Source organism: Microchirus variegatus, assembly GCF_963457635.1.
Source record: "Microchirus variegatus genome assembly, chromosome: 7".
Lineage (NCBI taxonomy): Eukaryota > Metazoa > Chordata > Actinopteri > Pleuronectiformes > Soleidae > Microchirus > Microchirus variegatus.
This window is the reverse complement of record NC_139808.1, coordinates 27,926,232-27,952,890: the sequence shown is the minus strand read 5'-3', so window position 1 is coordinate 27,952,890 and position 26,659 is coordinate 27,926,232. Positions and strand designations below refer to the sequence as shown.

The following is a 26,659-nucleotide window of genomic DNA, read 5'->3' as shown; positions in this document are numbered from 1 at the left end:
TAAATATGGCTGGTTCAACTCAGTACAAAAATAATAATAATAAAAATAAAATTAAAAAAAAGGGCAGTGAAAAGTCTCTCCACACCAAACACCATCATCATCATCATCATCATCATCAGTCACACGCTGTCACTCAGAACCAGTTTGGCACATAATCCACGACGTATATAACAAAGCATGAATTTGAAATACTGGATGATAATTTCTCTTTTCTTTCCTTTCAGGAGCAAAGTGAATGCTTTGATTGCAGTGTGTGTGCTCAGCCACTAGAGGGTGCTTTGAATCCACAGTTAGAAACTCACCAAAGGTCAGAGACGAAGGCTCTGTGTTTCCACCTCCTCACGTATTCATGCTGCAGTTTTATTCACGATTATTCACGGTACAAGACGCGACATCGGTATATCCTCGTCTCCTCCGTCCTTCTCCTCCGCCGCAAATGTTTGCGGCAACTCGACGCAATCGAGGAAAGAACATCCCACAGTTTGTTTGTTTTGTTTCCTCTTTGGATGTCCTCTCTCGTTTCATTGCTGTTATCCGCGTAAAATGTCCAGAACAAATTGTCTTTATAATTCCCATATATGAATACAATCTCTTTCTCATTCACACACACACACACACACACACAGACATAAACACAAATCACACTCACTCAGTTCTTTTCTTGACTCGTTCTGTGCCCGTAAAGGCAGCATGTGCTAGGATTTATCCCCTTGGAGAACCTAAATTAAAAAAGACAGAATCTGTTACACATCAGCTCTCGTAAAAAAAAACGACGACTGTTTCAGCTTTGTCTGCGGTGGCGTTGTGAATAATCGCGTCTGCGCGTGCGTGCGTCATTCCCCCCCCTTTGCATTATTGATGCTTACCTACCTGGTTGCGAGCTTTGTGGGATTTCTGCATCAGCACCCGCCACTGGTCGTACAGCTTCATGGACATGCTGCTGCAGCCGTACGCGTGCTTGCGCACCCAGCCGAAGAACTGCTTCAGCTCCCGCCGCAGCGTGGAGTTGGAGTCGCCGCTGGACTTGGAGTCGCAGGAGCCCGACATGAAGCGTTCTGCGGGAGGAGAAGACGGGGGGAGATACAGGTGAAACAGTGGCGAAAAATGGGAATATTTTGCACTTTCTTTGCTCTATTTAACCCCTTTGTGCTCACAGGTGCATTTGCAACTCCTTATATGGACATCCTGGGGGCATATGTGTTTATAGGTCAAAGACAGTCAAAGTTATGATTCATTTTCCTATTTTTTTCTCAGGTGTGTTTATATAGTTGGTGAAAAATGGATAAAAGACACTCTATATTGCACATTTAAAAGTTTGTTATAATAAAAATAAACAGTCCAGGGACGTACAAATGAGTGACATCACACGGTTGAAACCGGAGAGCAGAGGACAACAAAGGGGACGAGACAAATCCTCTGCTCAAACGCTCCATTCCCCAAGATCGTCACATAAGAGAAAGAATGTAAACACATAACTCTCTTCCTCCACTCTCTCCCACTGTCTCTGCCATTTTCTTCTTCTTCTTCACTGGGTTTGAACATTATTTCCATGTGGGCAAAGCTGCTCTCCACTTCATTTTATTCTAAGGCTGCAAAAACCTTATTCAAACACATTTTGAGTAATAAATAAACCTGTCTAAATGCAGATCTGGTACAAGGTTATTATAGTTAACTAAAACTGACGGAATAACGAAAACTAAAACTGAAAAAAACGTTTTCATTAACTGAAATAGAAATAAAAAACTGATTGTATGTTTACAAAACTAAGTCAAATTGTAGCAAAAATATGCTTAACTTTCTTCTTTGTAAATGTATTATTCATTATGTAATTAATTGTCATGTAGTTAATCAAACCTCTCGTCTTTAATTGGGTTTATTTAGTCGTTTTGCTCATGTTTTTCCTCAGATTGAACTAATAAAAACTAAACCACAGCTAAGCATTTACAAAATGTTAATTAAAACTAACTCATTTAAAAAAAACTAGCTTAAAACTAATGAAAAAATCCCAAACTATTATTATAACATCAACCTGCCAAGGAACCAGTCGGAAATTAGCCTCAGGCTATAACCTAGCATTAGAGCTGAAACAATTACTGGATTAATAATCCAGTATTTTTCTTAACGTTTACTGAGATTTTATGGACCAAACGATGACTCGATTAATTGTGAAAATAATCAACATATTATTCCACATACTTTTCGGGATTTTAACATCTTCTTTATTTATTTTCTTTCTCCCAACTGTGCTGCTTCTCCTCGTTCACTTGCTGTTTGTTTACATTCGCGAAGCAATCAACATGACCGCCACGTCCCAGAATGCAACGCGGTGCCCGAGCCCAATGATTAGCTTGTTCACGAAGTTTCCTGTAGGTCAGTGAATGCACCACGAGGGTCAAGTGTTGCTAGCCGCCCCGTGATTGGCTGCTAATTAATCTGCGTGGTTCCTGGTTGTGTTTGTATACAACAGGTGTTTCGCTGAAGCTAACGGCTATGACGCTAACAGCTATGGAGCTACAGGCCACCTTTTCCTTCAGGTTTTCATTTATTTAAGCAAACGTTTGGCACAAAAATAATAATATGAACGTATAAATAAGACACTTCTGGAAGTTGTGTGACAGCAGTGCGAGCAGAAAACATCTGCTACTAGCGACGAGCTACTGCTTGTTAGCAGCGCTAGCCACAATCCTGTTTATGATGTGACAGTCTGCGTGTGTGTGAGAATGTGGCACAAATAACTCTTTATAAAGACTATAAAAGCTTCTTTTAGCCGCAGTTGGTACAAAAACAGAGCTTGTTGTGGATGTTAAAGAGCTTAGAGCAACTGTCTGACATCTGATTTGTGTGTAGCTGCGTCGGACCCAGAGGCCAACCGGACCGAACCGGTTCATCACCGCGGACGTGGTGGAAACAAAAGCCTCGAGTGGAGCGGACGAGGAATTAAACCGGTGGAGAATGTGAACAAGCTGTTCCCTCCAAATGATGCGGAGGATATACATATTCAACGCCCGGTTCACTGCCTGCGAGAAGAGCACAGTGTGCTCACTCGCCCCGCAACAACAACAACATCAACAACAACAACAACAACAACATGCCGTGACACTCGCCGTATCAACAGCTGTGTGCGGAAGAAGAAAAGTGAGTACACATGTTTTGTCATTTAAAGACGATACAGAAGTGCCTCAAGCCTGTAGTCTCTTCAGTGGCCTCTAGGGGGCAAAATATCTTTATAAGAAAATGACTGAGTTTATAGTTAGTCTCAGTCGCTAGCAGTGTTGTAAAATAACAAAGTACAAATACTCTGTTACTGTTACAAAATGCACGTATCTGTACTTTACTTGTATTTGAAGCAACTTTTACTCCACTACATTTCCTCTAACTTGTTACTCGTTACTACCAAACAAAATCATAAGAAGAAGATGCAGCGTTTTCTTTAAATACCATTACTTTTTCTAAAACTACATTAAAATACATTTTATTTCAGAAAATGCCTTTTGATACTTAAGTACAGTAGATATCATAGGCTTTAAGACTTTACTTAAGTAATATTATTAAAACTGGAAGCACTCGGAGAGCGCTGACCTCTGCCAAGGCAGCTCAGCCTCCCACAAAATAGCGATAAATGTAGCGATGGCGTCTACGAGTCATGCCCAAAATTCTAATTAATCACTTGTTCCTGGTCCCATTGCGGACATTTCTGGAAAATGTCGTACAAATCCGTCCACTACTATTCAAGTTACGTTGCTAACAGACAGACAAACAAACAAACTCCGGCGGAAACGTATACCTCCTGGCAGAGGTCAAAGAAGTTGACTTCAACTTCTACCAATGTCATTTTCTGGTAAAGATACTTGTACTTTTACTCAAGTATGACTTTTAGGTACTTTAAACAAGCTCGGTACCTGAAGAATCATAGATAAACAGAGTGGAGTCGAGCGTTGAAATTCAACTATAGTCACATTGCAGAGTTGGAGGACACAGAGAAAGAGAGCCAGAGCTAAACAGAAGTAGCGTCCCTGTGTGTGCGTGCCAGTGCTGGAGACAATATTAATGTGAACTTGGAGCAATGGAAAATTCAGGCACTTGATGATGCAAATGCTAATCAGTCTGCTGCTGAGGCCAAAATTCTTGGTCTTGGAAAACCCTCGAAGGAAGTTTTGCGTCTTCGTTCTTGTGGGCCGTAATAATTCCTCTCCGTTACGATAACGCTCGGCCTGTTTGTGGAACCGCAGGCAGCCACAGCTTCATCCAGTCACATCCAGCGGGGGCAAACGGCACAAGTCGTGAAAACAACCAACAGGTTTTCAGGCAATTAAAGTCATATTCGGCCCCACTTTATGGGGCTTTTCATCCGTCCTTTGTGCAGACACGGGGGAAACGTTACACATGCAAAAGTCTGGTTTGATTTTGAAATGTTTGACAATAATTTGATTTGGTTTGATTTAACCGATGCATCTGCTCCGAATAAAAGTGCCAATACAATGCAAAACAGGCTTCAGGATTGAACACGAGGGGTAAAATAGCGCAGTTTTTCTTCTTCTTCCAGAGGCGGGAGAGGACTGCGGGGTACGTGGTACACCATGATATGAAAAATAGTTCAGTGACAGAAATTGCCCCTCAAAAGTGGACCGAAAAGATGTATTTCATCCTTACACATTGTGTGTGTGTGTGTGTGTGTGTGTGTGTGTGTGTGTGTGTGTGTGTGTGTGTGTGTGTGTGTGTGTGTGTGTGTGTGTGTGTGTGTGTGTGAGCTCACCACTGTGGGGTGTGGATGCAGCAGTGGGATGACTCCACTCGCTCCAGATCCCAGCTTTACGAGAGCCATAGATGCCCACAGGGTTACAGCGGACCTGAAGAGAAAGAGAGTTTAGAGCGTTTTTAGACTCGGGAAAACAAAGACCAACGCGGACAAACGTTACGAATATTTTTCTGAATATTTCCAGACCGAAGTGACTCAAATCCGAATTTTCCGCTCCGTGTGACGAAGATCGGATTGGTTTTTTTTCAGGGCTTTGTGGACAAAATGTGAGTCTCGCGATTATTTTCACGATAAATCGAGTAATCGGTGTCTCTCAAATCTAGAGATGATGTTCTCAAACGTCTTTGTTTTGTCCAAAAACCCAAAAACTATTGTTTTCATGATTTTTCTTTGTTATACGGAGCAAAGAAACCAGAAAATAATCACATTTAAGAAGCTGAAACAATCAGAACATGTGTTTTAACTCCTTAAAAACACTCACTTTGCTGGTAATAATGCCTTGTTCCCTGACCTTTGACCTTTCATATGTAATTTTCCTACCACATTAAGCTTTGTAATCAACCTGCACTTGCAATGATGATGTCCTCAAATGTCTTTGTTTTGTCCAAAAACCAAAACTATTCTGTTTTAATGATTTCTTTGTTTATATGGCACAAAGAAACCAGAAAATATTCACATTTAAGAAGCTGGAAAATCAGAAAACTTGACCTTAAAGTCCTTAAAACACTCAAACCGATGAATCGATTGTCAAAATAGTGAATAAAGGATGTAGAAAATGGATGGATGGATAATTTAAGAATTTGTGCTGATGCCATATTGTGCTCACATAAAGGAAGGAATAAACAAAACCACGATGTGACTCCTCAGTTAAAAAACACACGGCAGTATTTTGTTGGACCACCTCGTCTGTGATTACGACATGCGTTCACCCTGGCATTGTTTTGATAAGCTTATGCAATATCACAACATTTTAATTCACTCCACAGAAGTGTTCGTGCCAAGATCTTGTATTTATGATGGGGTTGGGGAGTTAAAAGTCGTCTTCTCCAGCTCATCACAAACAAGTCTGGACGCTGTGGTGGCCAGTCCACCGTGTGACGACTATTACGTTTCATCGTGCTTCTTTCACAATGCGAGCGTGATGAGTTCTGGGCGTTGTTATCTTCCAACACTGCCCCCCACAGGCTTGTCGTATGGTAGACGCTGAGCCAAGAATGTTCTCGTCACGTGACGGCAGTATCACGCCGTTCAATTAATGCCGTTCAACATTAAATGGATCAGAAATTAACTCTATACATTAATGTGGTAAACGCATGTTTCTCTATACTAGAAAGTGTTGAAGACCATTAAGGTTGCAAATTGCAAATTACCAGTACATTTCCAGAAACTTTTGGGAATTTGGAATATTAAATATTCCAAATTGGAAACTTTCCAAAGGAATGAATGGGAATTAACTGGGAATTTTGGATGAATTAAAGAAACTGAGTCATATACCATCATACGCTAGCGTTCAAAAGTTTGGGCTCACTTAGAAATGTCCTTATTTTTGAAGGAGAAGCATTTTTTTCCCAATGAATATAACATTAAATGAATCAGAAATACACTCTATACATTGATAATGTGGTAAACGTCTTTTCTAGCTGCAAATGTCTGTTTTTTAATGGAATATGTACATAGGTGTATAGAGGCCCATTTCCAGTGTTCTAATTGCTATTGGATGATTAGAAAACTCTTAAAAACCCTTGTGAATTGATGTTAGCACAGCTGAAATCAGCAATGTTTGATTTTGTCAATGTCTTGACTGTTTTCTATTCATTTTGCAACTCTTTCGATGAATAAAAGTGTGACTTTGAATGGAAAACACCAAAAAATTGAATAGGTGACCCCAAACTTTTGTACGCTAATGTATTTCCTCCGAAAGTCGGATACAAGCCACTTTAAATGAATGTATATAAGATACCTGCACGAAGTACACAGTTCCAGGTCTGAGTCCTGCCAGTCTGCACGAAGTCTGGTTCCCGACGTCATCCATCACCTATTTTGGGGGAGGGAGGAGAAAAGAAAAAGGACACAAAAAGAGGCATAGTTGAGCGCTGGAGGTCTGACCGCAGTATTAAACACCACAGGGCATCGACTGCAACAAAGGGAGTGGGGAAAAAAATCAAGCAACCGCAGTCCGTGTGTAGACCTAAACATGCGTGCACACCACATTGTTTGGTGGCTCCTGTCCTGATCAGCATGTTTATGAAAATATTCTAATGTAACTGTGCCCACTGGGTTAAAATCTGCTCTCTATTAGTCGTCACACACAAACATACACAAATTAATACAGATCTCGTCTAATAATCCCCCCCATTTTCTCTCCGGCGTTCCGTCTGTAAACACTTGTTAAGAGCGACTCCGGCAGAAAACAGAACAGGGGAAATTACAGGCATCAGAGGGCTAATGATGTGACGTGGGGAAGCCAAAAAATCGGCAGAAGTTACCATCTGAGCCGCTTTTTTAACAGCCATGTTGAAGACATTAGCAGCCAAGATGTATCCCCGCCATTCCATTCCTGAGCATGACCTCATGATTACGGCTTGTTCTGAGGGAAATGGCGTTTTTGTTTTCACCACCAAACCCCTTAAAAGCCACTTTGGACTGGAGTCCTCCTCCGTTTAGGTCTCATCCCTCCACCCTCTGCCGCCTCTCCACTCCCCTCTCCACTCTCTTTGCGAGCAAAGACTTGCTTACATTACGTCTCTGTGCGTAATTCCCCCTCAATTACTCGACAATCTTCCGCTCGTACCCAGAGGACTCGAGTGAATTCCGTGCAACACCATCTGCCGCGGCGGCTAAAGGTTTTCACACTGTACTTTTCGTTCATTAAGAGCTTAAGTGGAGGTATATACACAGTGGCTCTGACTCCGACTCGCAGATTTATGACTTGTGAAAGTTTCTGACGGCTCGAGCTATTAACTCATCTGGCAGAGGGAGGGTCTCAATCAGCCCAGATTAGAGGTGATTACAGCGCGAGGATGGGAAACAGCTGGGAGACGGTTGCTCCTCGAAAGTGCCAGAAACCCCTCGTCCCCTTTACCTTCCACTCGTGGCTCTCCTCCAGTCTGTAGCGGATCTGGTATTTGGCCTGGAACAGGAAGTCTTTGAGAGCGGGCGGAGCCTCCCAGCGAACGCTCAGCTGGTCTTCCAACTGGCCGACGCGACTCACGGCGACGCCTGACGGCGGGTCTGTGGTCACTGGAGGGAAGAGGAGACGGAGAGGATCAATAAAACACCAAAAATCCTTCTTTTCAGAGTAAAAAGTAGTGGTTAGTTAGGTCCAGTGTGTACGAATTATCAGAAAACAAAACAGAAACGATGTTTGTTCTTCTTCGTCGTCTACGTTAACATGAAAAACACACACTCTGGCTATTTTGTTTGTTTGTACAGATGGACAGAAGATGGATAAAGCAAGTGTTTTGTCCTAAAGTAAATATAAAATCCTGATTCCAAGACTACGAAGACTATTTCAAAGCGATTATACTCTTATAGAAACATACCTGTGGGTAGTATATTCAATAATCTCTCTAAATGTTGCACCCTGGACATTTGAAACAAGTAATTCACTTTGACATATATAAAAAATTATTTTTCTGTGTATGTTAACCCTCAAAATGTTCACCTGCACTTTTTTTTTTGCTTAAAAAGGACCGTAGAATGAGCAGAAAAAGTGCTTTTGCCTATTTACCCAGAAGAACCAATCCAATCTCTGGCAGTTATTTACCATTTATTACATGTTTAAATACTGTAAAGTAAAGTAAAACACTGTGCAGTTTTACATGAACGTATTTTTGCGTGTTAAATTTGAAATTTGAAATCATACTTTTTCTCGCAATGTGCAAAAACATGTACCGGTGTTTTTCCTTCCCTGATTCGGGGGGTAAAAAAAATTTCCCACCGGTAACACAAATCATTGCGTAACTACGGTAATGCAAAGTGTGCTTCGTGCAAACGTGTCGTCAGCGACCACCCTCTTTTGGGATTGGCTCTGGTGGTGACCTTTGACCCTCACGTGGAGGACAAAGCAGTAGACGATGGATGAAAGTAAACATCAGATTAATAGCTAATGAAAACATGAATAAGCTCCGGTGCTAATCCTTGAAGGGGATTAGCTCTCATTTGGACCACTAAATCCACCAGATATTTGTTAAATCAAAAGTCTGTATCATAGAAAACAGACCCGAAAGTCACTAAACCGCTCCCATATTCGAGGAAAACGGAGTCAGAGTTGTGTTCTAACGAGATATTTGAGTAAAAACGTCAATTCGATCTTCTTTTTTCCAGCTTCTCCCTTTAATAAAGGCCGAATGATTGATAATCGGTGTCACAAACTGGCAAAAACACCCCGAGTTTGTGGCTCGGCGTTGAATGAGCGCAATTAAGTGAATGAATTGTGCTCATTAACACGTTTATTTCCATCCTCTGCCGGACAGATGGTCCAGATTTTCATCTCTAATCCATACATCAGGGCCGTCTCCTTTATCCGTCCTCGGGTCAGGAAACGAGCGGCAGCAGTGACGTCTGAGCACACTGAGGGATTGTTCGCCGTCGTCTGAGGTCTGCGGTCGCGTAGATGCCTCCAGTTTTTGTCAAGAGTGGACTCTTTTTCTTGTTTTTGTTTTCATCTGTCAGTGATTATCTTTTTCCGACAAACAAACATGTGGCGGCAGAACCATTATTTTAACCTCCCTCGCGTTTTTGTTATTTGAGATCGCTCCGATAATCGACGCCGGTTCCTTTTTCGTAACGCTGCATCCCTTCACCGGTAAACAAACACGGTGACCCCCGTGGAGGAAACATCCACTCCAGAGTTTGAGAGGAAGCCGATTTAACAGCTGAGCCGCCCTCTCTTAGACTAATATTTGTTTTTAATACATTACAGTAGCAGGATTTAGGAAGTAGTTATGAGGAAATATGTTCCCACGCATGTACAAGATCCACCTGCCTGCATTTAAAAAGGACATTTAAACGTGATTTTTCACCTCCTTTGGGCATTTTTTGCATCTTTTGGTGGTCATTTTTGTTCTTTTAAGTGAGCTCTCTGAAGAAATATTAGCAGAGACTTCAAACACAACTCTCTGACCTCTTGACCTCTTAGGCCCGGGGGCCTGAGACCCCGCCTCCCCTACAGGTCCATGTGATAATCCATCAATGGCAGAGGTTTTAGCTCAGTTAGGTAGAGCGAAAGAATGATAAACGACGACTAAACTGCTAAAATACGATTTTTTTTTATACTATTATTTAATGAACACAAGTTCATGTGCTAGTTTTTCATCAAAAACACATCCATTGTCTCATGATTCTACCTTTTCTTGACCTAAATCCTGTTTTTATTCCACCATCATTTTCCACTTTCTGCTCATTTACTCGATAAAACGCCTCCAGACACTTTTGTTGTGAATGTCTTGCCACCGCATTCTTTATTCGAGATAAGACGTCCTCCTGAATGGTGTTATTATTATTATTATTATAACCCGTAACTAAGAGCAGACACGTTGTCGAATAACATTAAGTATAAGAGATTGCAGCATCTCTAATACACTCTTAGAAATAACAGTGCGGTGAAGTAGAACCATATAAGGTTCTTTGGCTTGTCCTCATAGGGGAACCCTTTTGGAGGGTTCCACCAAGAACCTTTAAGGGCACTTTCGCAACTATAGTTGGATTGCTTTGGTCCGCACCAGTCAGAAAAACGTTACAATGTAGCAAACAGACGTTGGTACGGTTTGCGTTCACATATGCGGAACTCTAAACGAACCAAAATAGACCGCTAAGACCATCGGCACCGGAACCGGACTAACCCCCGATTTCCACCGGTCACCGGAGTTGATAGCTGACATTAGCCCATTAAACTAGACCATTTCGTACCATTTGGTTTAGTTGCTTTCACACAAGAGGAACCGGACCAAACCACCCCTTCAGGCAGGTCTCGATCCGGTTCATTTGGTGCGCACCAAATTACCAAGATTACATTCACACCTACGCAAAAGAACCGCACCAAGGGAATAAACACCTTTGGTGCGCACCAAATGCTGTAGTTGTGAAAGCACCCTATAACCCTTTATTCAGGAAAGGGGTTTTAAAGGGTTCTCTGGATCAAAATGCTTCTTACTAGAACCATTAGTGTTACCAAGAACCCTTGAAAAACCCTTTCTTCGGGAAAAGGGTTTTTCAGAAGCAAATGGTTCCAGGTAGAACCTCAGCCCTTGTAGAAGGACCCTTTTGGAACCCTTTTGGAATTGTCAACAACATCGTCGTTTTGAGCGATCAATTAATCGGTTTCAGGCCTTTTTTCATGATGAAAATAAGACTTCTGATCGTTTCAGCTTCTTAAATGTGAATATTTTCGTTTCTTTGCTCCACATAAACAAAGAAATCATAACTGAATAATTTTGGTTCATTGACAAAACAAAGACATTCGAGAACATCGTCATTTCCAGGTTTGACAAACATTGATCAACTAATCCCTAATCGTTAGTTGCAGCTCTTATTGTGTGTTCAGTTTTATTGTACTTTATTCACATTATTCCGCTAAACACGCTTAATATTTCAGAATAGAATGGAAAAATTGGGATGAATACAGTCAATGAAACGTGACTAATTGCAGGTGGTGAATCATTACTGACATTACTGTATGCCGTCATTCCCGAACGCACAAAACCGCCCGGAGCCTCCGGATTCACAGGACTCCCCCCGTGTGCGACTGCAGGAATGCAGCGAGCGAGCGAGCGAGAGTGGAGGTGTTTCTTTGCCTCGCCTTTCCATACCTGATTGGACGTGACCGTCGTGACTCACGGCAGGTGTGGCTGCTGCTGCTGCTGCGTCGTTTTATGACTTTATGCTTGCTGTTGTTGTGGATACGACTCAGCGAGGGCAACCCGAGCTAAACAAAAGCACCAACACGATGCAGTCCAGAAACCGCCCACACCCACCCCCGGCACGTCTCACTCTCTCTGTTTCTATACAGCTACAGCAGGCCCTGCCCTGCCCTGGGGGCGCGTAAACAGGTGTGTGCATGAGTGCATGCGTGCATGCATACATTAGGGAACGGAAAAGGATTACCACTTTTGATGGACACTGCCAGTGACGTAGTTTCGGCGCTGAAACTCTATACGATTTGCTCTCATGGCGCGGTTTTTCCTCCGAGATGTTCGGGGCTAAACCAGGTGAAGACTTCCAAACTAATCAGGTTGTATTATGTCAGGTGCGAGTCTTAAGCCTCAAAGACCCAAACTTCTCAGGCCTCTTGGGGTCGAGAGTCCGCTCGGAGACGGGATTAGATTCAAGGATCAGTCGGGGGAACATTCCAGCACTACATAAAAGGGGATTAGAGACTCTCTTTCTGTATGTGTGTGTCCAGTGAGCATTAAAATTAAGAAAATTAGCTCATTAAAGACGAGGGCGTTTCTGTTTATCACACATCTACGTCTACATCCAGGTGTGTGTGTGTGTGTTTGATAATCTCAGAAGAGAAGAATTCCGGCCTCGTTTCATGCTCCGTTTGCCTAAACCGCACCTAAGCTAAGCAACCGAACCACAAAACAAAGCTTTAAAAGGCAACACTGCTCACTTCCCATCAGCGTGACGCCGGGCTGAGAGTTTGCAAACAGACAGCTATATTTTTTTTTTCTTTCCGCCAAAAGCCAGAGGCCACAGGACTCGAGCCAAAGTCGTGCCCGAGGGAATCAACGAGATGACATTTTAGACAATGCTTATTCCGGAGGCCGAGGCTTTGCGGTCGTCCGCGGTTTCAATCTGCGGGGTCACGCGATAAAAGAGCCATGTACAGTAATCCTCTTTATTTCTTCTTTAAGTGGCTTAGCGTTTTATTTCTCACAGACCAGAATAAAGATAAGCTAAGAGCATGTCGAGAATTAGTCCACATTCACACGCTCCGTACTCCATACACTGAACATTATAACGTATAAGGATAAGCACAGCGACTGGAACTGTCAGGAGGATAGCTTGGCACGCCAAACCAAGAAAGAGAAAAAGTCTGGCATACAAAGCCTCTATGAAATATGGATTGATGATGTTATACAAAGGTATTGTGCAGATTAAAAACAAGCTATAACCTGTCAATTAATAAAGTGGTGATGGTGCTAAAAGAGACTTTTGTTTTGTTTTGTCTGGCTCACAGGTTACAGACTGGGTAACTGTTGATTTTGGATCCTCTACACACTGATATTGTCTAGTTTTGATGGAGATTTGATATGATATTTTACGTATGAATTAGTCAGTATCGTCTGCAAATGTTTCACTAAAACAAGCGCCAAAATGTTCTGTTTTGCGAGTTCCACGTAAAAATAACATAATATCTCTGCTAAAAGAGACGTTTGTGTTGTCTGGTCTGGCTCACAGGTTACAGACTGGGTAACTGTTGATTTTTGGATCATCTACACTGATATTGTCTATTTTTGATGGAGATTTGGATCAATCTTTCACTTGGTTTTTCATGGCGTGAATTAGCCAGTATCATCTGCAAATGTTTTACAAAAACGAGCACCAAAACGTTCCGTTTTGTAAAATGATATCGATATAAATCACAAGGCCTTGGAATAACTGGAAAGATGCAGGCTCCCCCTTGTGGCACTTAAAAATAGTAAAAATAGAATAGTAAAGATTTCCATCATTTAGGATAATAAATAATAATAATAATAATAAAACAAGCACCAAAATGTTCCGTTTTTTGTGAGTTCCACAAAAAATTAATATCGTTAGAAATCAGGAGGCCTTGAAATGACTGAATAGTTGCAGGCTCCCCCTTGTGGCACAATAAATGACTGATAGCAAAGATTTCCATCATTTACGATAATATCTAATACGGTCATGTTAATATTGATAAGACTATTTTAGCTAGTTAAACCTTCGTCCGACAGGATTTGGCATGCGTACTTCTCATTACCGCAACTCAAATGCACATATTTGCATATACTGCAAATATTTTGCAGTATAAATACATATATATATTAAATATACTGCAAATATTTCACTAAAAGAAGCACCAAAATGTTCCGTTTTTTGCGAGTTCCACAAAAAAATATCGTTATAAATCACGAGGCCGTTGATCAAATAATACGGTCATGCTAATATTGATAAAACGCGACTATTTTAAGCTAGTTAACCCTTCGATGACAGGATTTGGCACGCGTACGTCTCATTACCGTAACTCCTAGACAGTTTGTGATATCTAGAAAATTCTAAGCGGTAGAAGAAGGATGGATGGATAACGGAAATTAAGGTAGAACCTCAGAATGTCCGGGGAAAGACCGTCCAATCACACACGAGATTCGTTCGTGACGTCCCCTTCTCAGTATCATAATTCCTAAACTATCAGATATGGAAAGTTAAAGTTATCTTGGGAAAAAGGAAGCAGAAGAACTTACTTATTGAACATTTCTTTGACAATTTGTTGCGTCTCAACCATCACTGCAGTTTCATTTTTTTGAAGATTGGCTCCCACTATCCTAGATTACAGCCTCAGGGCATAATCTGGGATCTAAGGAGTCAAAGTTCACGTCGCTCCTCACACTCACCCACGTCTAAGATGTCAAGGGTGATGACATCAGAGGTGGCCCGGCCCAGCTGGTTGGCGGCCTCCACCCAGATCTCGTAGGGCGTGAAGAGGTGCAGGTCGCGGGTGATGCTGCACGAGTACGGCTGCGTGTGCGTGTAATCCTCGCACTCCTTCTCCTTTCCATACCACCTGACAGCAGCAGGAAAAAAAAAAACGGTAAATACTGAAACAATCCTGGCAAACATTCAAACACTGCCCCCCGTCCCCACCCCCGCCCCTGAATAATGCATGCACGGTGCTGTTTTACAAGTTCACAGTGTCTCTGGCACTCGTGGTTTTATTAAGTGCTTATTTACACTAATTTGACTCCCATTAGGGATCCTGCATGCAGTTCACACGCCTGTGGGCAATGCACGTCGACTAACTCTTGATGTTTTTCTAAATTGCTGATTTACATTTAAAAAATGTGAATAGATTCCTTACATCACATCTGAAAGTCATTTATGAAAAAACACATTGTTCCAGAAAACCTGTTTTCCTAATTCTCATGAAATTTGACTTTTTTACGGTTGAGAGGTTTTTCACCCTCTGGCTACCTCTGATGTTACTCTTTGAGTCGCGTCTGCCAAACACATAATGGATTTTGTCTCGTTTCCAGCTCCAGCTTTTTGCTCGAGACATGTCAGTATCGCTAAAAAATGTCTTGAAACTTGTCGATTTTGAAAAGGAACTTGTGCAATGTTTGAATTGTCTCAGCAGCAGCGTGATGGTGTTGCTCTCGGTTCTCACTCCCTTCATTCACAGTCTTATTGTGACGGCGTGTTTCTACATGTCGGGGTTTTTTCAGTATTATGCGAGGCTACTCAGAAATGCTAACAATTGACCGTTCGCTAAACCCTCTTTTTTTTGCGCTCGGCAGCCGTAAAAGGAGGCGCGACAGGTTTGTCAACCTTTTGGATTTCTCCACATGTTGAAGCAGCGTTCGTGGAGTCGGAGCTATGTATACAAAGACTTTTGGAACTCGTTCAAACCTTAAAAACACATTCATATTCAGAAGATGCAGCCTAGATCAGATGCAGCCTAGATCAGCTACAGACTGTCTGAAGTAATCACAGCATGTGTCCAGCAGAGGGCAGTGACGTGGAGGACACAACTGGAGCTGAAGCAATTGCTCTATTTTGATAATCGATAATTGGTTTGAAGCGTTTTTAAAACATTTCTGATTGTTTAAGCTTCTTAAATGTGAATATTTTCTTAGTTTCTTTGCTCCACATAAACAAAGAAATCATTAAAAACTGAATTTTGTGGACAAAAACAAAGACGTTCGAGAACATCGTCATTTCCAGGTTTGATTTTATGACATTTTTTGGACCAAACAATTCATCGATTAATTATGAAAATAAACGATAATCTCTATTGACAACAAAGTAGGTTAGCATGCCCTTAGGTTAGCGCGATAATGGCATGATAATGCCTTTAAATGTATAATTTCCTATTTTATTCAACCCTGTGTTGTTATATTTGCATTTTTAGTGTATTTTAAAAGTTTAACCTCTTGACTCAAGCCTTTTCCTATTTTATTTGCCTTTTTGTTTCATCTCAACAGGGTTTTTTAATTAGTTTTTGACTTTAGACTTTTCCTGTTTATTCCAGCCTTTGTTGTTACTCGTCAAAACTCCAGTTTTCAGATTTCTGGAGTTCAATTTCTACTTCAAGATATCTTTAACTCCAGTTTCAGATTAATTATCTACAAAAAAAACTAAATTGAAGATATCTAAAAAGGACACTGTAGAGATCTTCAGTTGAGGATAACTAAATCTTGAATTTAGTAGATATCTGAAACTGGAATTAATGATATCAACAATTACAATTACAGAATTGTAGATAACGCCACGGACCCTGAAAACCAATACAATATCCCCTTAACTCATGTATTATTTGGGCTTACTGTAAAATAATAACCATCAACTAATCATTTAGTACAGCTACTGTGTCAGCGTTCAACTCATGAAGCTGAAATTAGCTTGTTTTTTAGCTCATATAATAGCTTATTTCTGCGAGATCCAACTGAATTTTGTCAGCACTAATAATAATAATTACCATTTCAAATGACATAATTGTGTTTATGGGACTTTAGACTTTAACGCTCTCATCGTTCACTGTCACCGTTCCAGACGGGATTCAGATTACGAGGAATTACAAGGAACTTAATGGAAACTATGCGTGCGTGTAATCCAGCCTGACTGTGATTTTTATCAGCAGTATCAAATAACCGTGGACTTATTAGTCTTTTATTTTCACTCAAGCGAGCGCCGAGGAATATGAAATTATCTTTGAAAGGAACAACAACGACAGACATTTTTGGCATTTCTTTCCCTTTTTTTGAGTTTTGTTTTGGCGTGGCAGCGATAGTTCAGGTGACACTCGCCTCCTTTTTTAGGCCGTCTTAATTCCTGGTGCGCTGACCGACTCCATTAAAGCTCCGCTTTTTAATGCGGCTCGACTGGACTGTAAATAGACACCAGCCCGTCGCTCTTTTGTTGTATTTCCATGTTCGCTGTAGCATGAAAAACATTCCGGCTGTGTTCAAAAATACACCAGGATTGAAATAACTTGATTATTATGAATAAAAAAACTGGATTTTATTAACTTTATGGCGGATTTTCCTCAGTGTAGCTGCAGTGTGTGTGTGTGTGTGTGTGTGTGCGTGTGTGCATACCTGAGTTTGTACTTGAGTGTGTACTGTGTGCTAATGTTGGTCTCTCCTTTTCCCCCCGGGGCCCAGCTGCAAGTCAGGTCTTTGGTGTTCCTGGACCAGCAGGTCAAATTGACCGGCTTCTCTGGAGGCACTGGGACAGAGAGGTAGAAAGTGAAGAAGAAGACAGAGAGAGAAGAGATAGGGATTAAGGAGGGGTGACATCAGTCAGTGAGAGAACAAAGTTACCTCCGACCATTACTTCACTTTCTTCTTCTGGAGTGTAATTCACCCATGAGTGATGTTCCTCAGAAATTGCTCTTTTTTGTTCTTAATTGCCCGTGTGTGTGTATGTGTGTGTGTGTGTGTGTTGAGTCTGATTTGGTCAGACTCAGGATCCCTGCCAACATTCCTCTTCTCTCAGAACACATGGTGCTCGACACCAGTGTCGCACACACACACACACACTCACAGATTAAGATCCCAAACCGTTGTTACCTCTTTAAGGACTATTTGTGGACCAGGACTAAAGAAAGCGTGGTCCTTAAAGGCCACATTATACTTCTCCGACTGCCTAACGCATTATCCGACTGCGTAAACCACGGAGACCCCTTACGCCGGATACGCACTGCAATTTCACGCCCGATCAGTAGGGGTCACTACGCAAGGTTGTTGTGCTTTTGGCTACAGTGAGCAACGGCCTCCGAGGGAGAAAGACTGTTGTTGTTGTTGTTGCAGCGGAATAACATTGAAACAGTGGCCGTTTCTCACTTTTCTGTGTCACGGAACGCAGTTTTAAGATAATTTGAGGCGAGAAATTAGCCATTTAGAGTCTAAACATGTGATTTGTGTATTAAGATATGAGGTATTATATATATAGTTTGGCAGCGACGTTGTCGGCGGTGATCAGCTCCGCCTCTGTGGACGCTCGGTGCTGCACTGTGGGCGGCACAGAGCAGCGTTAGCTCGGCCTGTCCTGAGGACCAATCGCAGCTCTTGCCGTCTCCGTTGTCCCTTGACGGAGTGACGGACACTTTTGTGCATCCGGAGACGATGCAGAGGGGTCTCTGTAACCTACGTAGAGCACTTTACGCAGGAGTATAAATTGGGCTTAAGTTTCTATGGTTAAAGTTTAGATGGTTCCAATGAATGTTGGGAACTTGAGTAAGTTAAAAATGCATGGAAATGAATGCAGAGTCCTGACAAGTATAGCTGTAACCTCAAAAAATGTCAGAAAAAGATGAAAAATATTGACAAACCTGTAAATGATTGAGTTTTAATGATTTCTTTGTTTATCTGGAGCAAAGAAACTAAGAAAATGTTCACATTTAAGAAGCTAAAACCTTGTTTTAATGAAGAAAAATGCTCCAAACCGACTAATCGACGCTTAGTTTAATAATCGATTAAGAATGGAGTCATTGTTTCAGCTCGACATTCCTATTGATAGTAATCTAAACCAAAAATACCCCTCGTCTGTGAACGTATTCCTTGTTATAATAATTCATTTTTATTGGTGTATTTATCCCGGGATTTGAACCTGCGACCCTGTCCCAATCCCCTTCCACTCCACACACACATACACATGATCTGTGTATAGTCGGGGTTTCCTATGCAGAGCGCTAACCTGCATTGTCCTCAGTTGTTTTTTTGTTTTTGTTTAGTTTTTTTTACCTCCAAATAATGTGGTTTCTATAATCTGCCTTGTTTACAACCTTTTTGATCATGGCTGCTTGTGCTTCTCGGGTCTGTTGGACCATGTTGCTGTGCTTCTACGCTAAGTGAGCATGAAAGAAATGCTGGCAACCCAAAAAAAAAACGAACAATACAATTGGTTTTGGTTGGATTTTCTCTGGGTACTGTTACAGCTTGCCATTTTGAAAAGTATGGACTTTGAAGTATGACAAAAAAAAATCATGGAAACAGAAGGAAAACTGTTCCTCTTGTTGTGTCGTTGGGGTAAAAATCTGCCTCGCAGCTCGCTAACTAACACGTTATATCCTGTTTAATGTTTAATCTGCACAACAAACAGAGGATCAATATCAGGGGCTTTGACGTCTTTTAGATTTGTCTTTTGTCATATTTACAGTGGGTTTATTTGCAGAAATTGAATATACTTGCCATATGTGTGTTTGTATATATGTGTATAAATGCTTTAAAATAAAATTCACAGTAATGTGTATGGCGCCAGCATTTTAAGAAATAAGAAACCAGGCCCAGGTTTGAAGCTAAGGCCTCCGTAGTTCCCTGACACACCTGTTTCTTATTGGACCTTAAATATGATTATTTACCGCTCAGATAATGGTATGGAAAATGGTATTTAGCTAATCCGTAAACTTTCAGGAATAAAGAAATCATTTTATTAGTTCTGTCAAACGTGAACGTTAACATCGCTTAGCGGCGTCAACGTTAGCGCACGACTGACCGGAAAAAGACGCGCGTGACGTCATGTTTACGTGATTCTGGATTGTTAAAATTAGTCTCTAAAGTAACGCTAAACTTTAAAAACAGAGGCGCACATACGCAGTACACAGGTACGCTGGTTATTTTAACACAATGCTCTTTTCGTTTAATAAACAGACCGCTCCAGTTCGACTGTAGTCATGCTAACGGCGCTAAAAGGAGCTAACGCAGCTAACTGGTAAACGGTGCCTGGACGCCGGTGTCGCGGCACGTAAACATGACGTCACGCGTGTCTTTTTCCGGGCAGTCGTCATGGAAGCTACGTTTTATATTTAACAAACTAGAAAAGCACCCGGAGAGCACAGACCCACCGCCAAGGCAGCTCAGCCCCCCACAAAATAGGGATAAAAATAGTTTAAAATGTTAGCCAAATCCAATCCGCGACTTTTCGAGTTACGTTGCTAAAAAAGACTAAATCAGTCAATAATTAAGATTAAGTGGGTATTTTTTCTCCTCAAATGTGGACATAATCCGATTGTTTTAAGGTTTTTTAGAAAGCTGTCGCATTCGAAAGATAACACCCAAACAGCAACTGTGGCATAAACAGAGACCAAAATGAGGCAGAACCTAATTTCTGAGGAAGTTTAGGGCTAAGGTTTGAGTTATTAGGTCAGGGTTAGGGTTAGGCATGAAGTGATTATGAGGGATAATAAACGCTTGGTTTAGGCTGGAAGTCGATGCAGTATCTTAAGGGTGTGTGTGTGTGCGTGTGTGTGCGTGTGTGTGCGTGTGTGTGCGTGTGTGTGCGTGTGTGTGTGTAGGTGTGTGTGTGTGTGGGGGTGTGTGTGTGTGTGTGTAAAGTGTCAGTAAAGTGTCAGACCCCCACGCCCTATGAGTGATAGTGCGAATAATGGACCACACAGGTGGTCAAAGCATCACACAGTGACACACACTCACAGAGGGGCCTCTCGCTGGGCCTTCAGGCAGCAACACTAAACATAAAATACGGCCACCGGGGACACAAATCTGCCCACTGCATTTCTCTGTTGTCGTTTTCTCCTCACTGCTATTTCCTTTTCCACTTCCCTGTCACCATTTTAGAGACACACACACAGGCACCGGCGGCCTCCCGAAAACAAACACACACCCGAATCTGAATCAAAAAGGAGTAAAACTTTTGACAAACTTCATCTTACTCCCAACGTAGAGGCAGGAGCCCGCTAAGATGTGTCCCTTGTGGTTGTGGCACACCAGGTTATCCCCGGACGTTTGCTTGGAGGCGTTGAGTCCGACCAGAGTCACGCTGAGGTTGGTCGGGCTCAGCACTCGGTAGTGGGAGTTGGGCAGCTGTTGGCCGTTGAGCGTCCAGAACAGAGAGCTGGCGTGGATGCCCAGGTCGGGGTGGACCCAGCAGCTGGCCGTCAGGTTGGACCCCATGTGAAGGACTGGGTCCTGGGGGTAGATGATGGCTACATCTGGAGGAGGGCGGGAGGAATAATATAGGAGGCGTCTGTCAGAATCAAGAGGGAATCCTTGAAAGACTACATTTCAAGAAGGACTCCTCTAATGTGAAGATTCCTTCATATCCTTTGGCACATGCATGTTTTAGCAGGGAATTTGAAACGGTGAGCAACAGCAGAGCTACCAGAGCAACCGCTATGTGTGGATTTAAAAAGGTCCAGTGTGTGACATTTCACGACAATATAAGCCTTTTATTTGTACAAACCCTGGGTCGGGACCCACCAATGGGTCGCAAGAGATTTATTTTGGGTCCCCAAAAGCAGATTTTATAGTATTTCATTGACTGGTTGTTGAGCTGAAAACAGTTACTCGGTTAAAAATTGATCGTCTACTATTTATTTTTGATCATCGATTCATTGGTTTGAAGCCTTTTTTCATGATTAAAACAAGATTTATGATTGTTTTAGCTTCTTAAATGTGAATATTTTCTGGATTCTTTGCTCCAGAAATCATTAAAAGTGAATCATTTTGAGAACATCATCATTTCCAGGTTTGAACAAACACTGATTTTTAAAAATATTTTCTGATATTTTATGGACTAAACAATGACTCAATTAATCCTGAAAATAATCGCTAGTGGCAGCTCTACAATCGTCTTTAAAAAGTGGCTTTAGGCAACACTTTTCTCTTCCAGTTACAGAGGCAGCAATCTTTCACCTCATTGGACCTGGATACTTTTTAAGTATGTTCTTGTGTAAATTTAGTCATTAACGTGAATATATTACAAACAAAGTCAATCCCAGTATCACATGATGCTAATTGCATAGGAAACCGCTAACGCTTTGTTGATTCTTGAGATAAACACACAATGTTACTTATTAGACATGGCTGTGGGGTCACTGTTCAGTTGCATTCTGGGTACTGTAGGACCGTTATTTCACAGTAAATCTGTGTTTTAAGGGCGTTTGGACTGCATTCATATTTGAGATAGATGTCGATTTAGCATCTAAATGACTGTGTTCATGTTGTTGGATCGCACATAAGTTAACGGGCTAAACATATGTTTTAACGTCGATTAAATGGTGTCTACGAGTTGATTTTTATGTCGTACTAAATCAGAATATGTTGATTATTCTCAGAATTCTGACTTTAAAACTCAGAATCCTGACTTTATTCTCAGAATTCTGACTATAAAACTCAGAATCCTGATTTTATTCTCAGAATTCTGACTTTATTCTCAGACTTTTGACTTTATTCTCAGAAATCTGACTTTAAAATGCAGAATTCTGACTTTATTCTCACAATTCTGACTTTTAAACTCAAAATTCTGACTTTAAAACTCGTAATCCTGACTTTATTCTCAGAAATCTGACTATATTCTCAGAAATCTGACTTTAAAATGCAGAATTCCTATTTTTAAAAATGCAGAATTCTGACTTTATTCTGACTTTTAAACCCTGAATTCTGACTTTGTTCTCGTACTAAATCAGAATATGTTGAAATATTAGGTATTAATCATCACATGGGAGCGAGGGGCTGTCAATAATGCAACGCCGTAGAGTTTTGTTTTTGTTTCTGATCTTGCCTAAAATCTGTCTTAGAGTAATTCTGTACACGTTTTCTTGTCCCTCTGGGGTTTTTAAAACACTTCTGTAAACGCCACACTTAAGTGGTTACACGAGCCAATTATACGATGACTAATCATCATTTATCATACGTTCGGTGCAGTTTTTTGTGTCTTTTTTGAAGTGATTTCTACCACTGACTGAGTGAGTGAGCGAGATTGTCAACACTTTGTCAGACCACTGCATGTCGGCGCCCGCGGGGGCCGCAGACACTGTGTGGTCCCTGTTTGTGAAGGAGCCGCCTTTACGTTAAAGCTAACGCAGCTGCGTCTACCAACAATTGCGGCTCCGCCGTCGGCTTCATGCACACACACGAACACAAACAGTGCCGAGTTGCCTTTGTCACCGGATACGACGGACTGAAGAAGAAGAAGAAGGAGGTCGTGATTAGCCGATAATATGCGGATCCAGCTGAATAACAAGCAGTGTTTATGTATTCCAGCCGCTCAGGAACGGGACGCTGCCCCAGCGCTGGGTGTGAAGCCGTCAAACATCCCCCCCTCCTCCGTCCTCCGCAGTTCAAACACCAGCGAGACAGACACAATTATTGCTGTTTATTGTCTCTGCTCGACCAAACGCTCAGGACGGCGCATGGGTTGTAAAACGGTATTTGTTTGAGAAAGGAACGAGGCTGAAGCTCGAAAGCATTTCATCTCTAGACGTCTGAAAACACAACATACATGACATCCCCCGCATGCACCAGGTTAAATAAAGCCCAAAGTCTGTCGTACAACAGAAGGACATGTGGAACATTTTTGTAGGGGGGGGGGGGGGCACAGCCAAGTGGAAGAAGTCACGCAACATTAAGTGACAATGAGCCATGCACAGCCATCTGAAAACAGGTCGAGGAGAGAGTGGGAGATGGGTTCCTTTTACTCTTTCTTTATTTTGTACCGAGGACGATAAGGGCCACACAGAATTCTGACTTTAAAACTCAGAATTCTGACTTCATTCTCCGAATTCTGACTTTATTCTCAGAACTCAGAACTACGGGTGCCCAGAATTCTGAGAATAAACTCAGAATTCTGACTTTATTCTCAGCGTTCTGAGTTTAAAACTCAGAATCCTGACTTTAAAACTCAGAATCCTGACTTTATTCTCATAATTCTGACTTTAAAACCCAGAATTCAGAATTTAAACTCATAATTCTGACTTTAAAACTCGGAATTCTGACTTTATTCTCAGAATTCTGACTTTAAAACTCACAATTCTGACTTTATTCTCAGAATTCTGACTTTATTCTCACAATTCCGACTTTAAAACTCACAATTCTGACTTTGAAACTCAGAATTCTGACTTTTAAACTCACTTTTCTGACTTTAAACTCAGAACTACGGGTGCCCAGAATACAAATATCTTTTCTCTGTGTGGCCTTAATCCTCTTATGTAATTTTGTTTGTCTTTGCACGTTTTAGAAATTTATCCGATGCTCTTAACTCGAGTTTATCTGATGCTCTTAACTCGAGATTATCTAAGTCACATGTCCAGTCAAACAAGCAGGAGGAATACAAGAGACGTCACATTCAAAGACTTTTATACATTTATGAAATGACATCCCGACATAATTACCCCCCACTTATTTGCCGGTAATAGATGTAAAGTTTTAACTTTAATGGGATCGCGAGCCGCACTTAAAACTAATTGCACGTTAGAAAGTTTCATCATTTCAACGTGTTTTATTTTCCTCGTGGCATCTGTAAAAACCACAGCGCGCTGAGTGACGGAGGGGAAATCACCGTCACCGCTATTACAGAGAGTAAAACGCTAACGACCAGTTAGGCTTTGTAATAAACAGCCGCGCAGGTTAGCATCAAAGCCTCCACTGTCTCTCGTCGTCATTGAAGTGTGTGTGTGTGTGTGTGTGTGCACACTTTCTTTTATTAGCGCCTAATCCAGACACTTAAACATGAGGCAGCGGATGTAACTTTGATTTATTTACATTACTGTGCATCAAAGTGGTGCTTCATTGTTTTAAGTACTTTAGTCTGAGGCAGTAGACGGCGATCAGTGCAGTTATCAGTTTTATTATTCCGTCACACAGAGATCCTCTCTTTTAGGCCACAAAAACATTTTCCTACTCGCTCTGCAAATAATAAGATTTTCCAGCTTCTTAAATAGTGAAGATTTTCTGATTTCTTTGCTGCATAAAACAAATAAATCTAACTACTCGATTAAACGGGAATTTAGGGCTGAAACGATGACTCTATCGTTCAGAATGAGTGTTTTCTAAAATATTAAAACCAGTTTCTGTGATTGTTTCAGCTTCTTTAATGTGAATATATTCTTTAATCTTTGCTCCATAGAACAAAGAAATCAAACAACTACTAAATTAACCGGGAAAATTACAGATCGACGGATTAAATTAGGGCTGAAACGATTACGCGATTATTCGCTTTGAGTGTTTTCCAAAGAATTAAAACCATGTTTCTGTGATTGTTTCAGCTTCTTTAATGTGGATTGGTTTCTTTGCTCCATAAAAACTAAGAAATCCAACAACTACTCAATTAACCGGGGAAAATAATCGACAGATTAAATTAGGGCTGAAACCATTACTCGATTATTTGTATTAAAACCATGTTTCTGTGATTGTTTCAGTTTCTTTAATGTGAATATTCTCTTGGTTTCTTTGGTTTGTGGAAAAAAACAAGACATTTGAGAGCATCGTGACAAACGCCGATCAACGTTTTTCAGCGTTTTCTGACGTTTCTATGAACCAAACGATCGACAGATTATGTAAAATAATCTCTACGCACTTGCAGAAGCAGCAGATCGGTCTTCGACTTTCTTTCCTGAGTCTTCTACTTCATCCAAACACCAGCTCTGCACGTCTCCTTCTCCCCCTGAACACTCGTCTACCGTCTAAAATATCTCTCGAAACCAAATCTTCAACTATCCCTTTAAGCCGCCGGTTAACATTCTCCAAAACCCTAGAAAGTGATGTCACTGCTTTGTTTCTCCCCATGTGTTAAACGAATTATGGGCCCGACTTGTTGAAATGCAGCCCCCCGGGAGAGACCAGCTCTCTCTCCTTCTCTTTCTCTGCCGGAGGAAACAACGAAGACGAAGACGAAGACCACGACAACCAACTGAGCTCCACATCAATAACACGAGGAACTGTCAGTCAGGTGGACACACTGACACGGTCCTGTTTCCCCACAGTGTCAAGAGATCAACCTGGGTGGATCCACTGTGGCCTCCACTTATGTAAGACAACTTTTTAGGGGGAAGAATATGTGGAATTGGAGACTATATTTTATGTTTGCAATGCAAAAACTATACTATATTTATTTTTAAATGCATTTATCAGTGTGTTCATACTTTCAGTGTGCAGTTTTTAAAGTTTTTATGACATGTTTATGTTCGTTATTAACCCTGAAACTCACACAGGGAATGTTTTTAAAATATTTAAAGGTGTTTAAATTGTGTACCTTTAACAGTATTAGCACATGGAATGCTTAAATAGTAAATGTGGCTCTTGTTTACCATTTAACATCATTACAATTTCCTCCATATTTTTTAAAATTATTAATAAATGTAATAATAATTTGTCCATTATGATATCATGTCCTATAATATCCAATTTAGGATGTTTTCATGCAATTTATACAGTTATATATCATTTAATATCACTATAGTTGTCCTGTATGGATGTTTATTGTCTTTATTATTGACAAATAACATAAGATATAACTTCCTTTAATATTCGAGCAAGGCTTGTGTTTGTTTTATGCAACAATTTGCTGTTAAGCTGCTCCAAAAAAGGCACTTTTTGCACTTTTAGTGATTATAATTTCCCTCCTATGCAGATAATATCTTTCAGTGTTGATGACAAATCTCATTTCTGTCACTTCCTATAGTATTCAGTCAAGTTTTTTGACTTATACAGTATATATTCTTGTATTATAACTGCAGCACACTGAGTTTACACTGAGATATTTGGGTGACACATGGATAAAAGGTTGAAGGATAAAGAAGCAGCAGCAGAACAGACACAGAAAACCCAATCCCTGAAGCAAAGACCACGACTTTTGTGCGTCCATGGACATCTGTGTATGTGTGTGTGTGCGTGTGTGTGCGCGCAACTTACGTGTGGACAGGGACCGCGCGCCGGGAGAGTGCGTGAGCGTGAAGAAAAGCACGCAGAAATCCAGGACGCCTTTCAT

At 41.2% G+C, this 26,659-nt stretch overlaps 1 protein-coding gene across 1 annotated transcript; it reads right to left on the bottom strand.

Moving 5' to 3' along the window:
• Nucleotides 1-26,659, bottom strand: crlf1a (cytokine receptor-like factor 1a; the record flags this gene model as incomplete). The annotated part of the gene is made up of 9 exons (XM_083892514.1): nucleotides 1-719; nucleotides 871-1,055; nucleotides 4,754-4,847; nucleotides 6,717-6,791; nucleotides 7,839-7,996; nucleotides 14,335-14,504; nucleotides 17,035-17,164; nucleotides 20,607-20,885; nucleotides 26,584-26,659. 9 exons carry the CDS (start codon nucleotides 26,657-26,659, stop codon nucleotides 696-698), a joined length of 1,191 nt encoding a protein of 396 aa, XP_083748640.1. The 3' UTR covers nucleotides 1-695.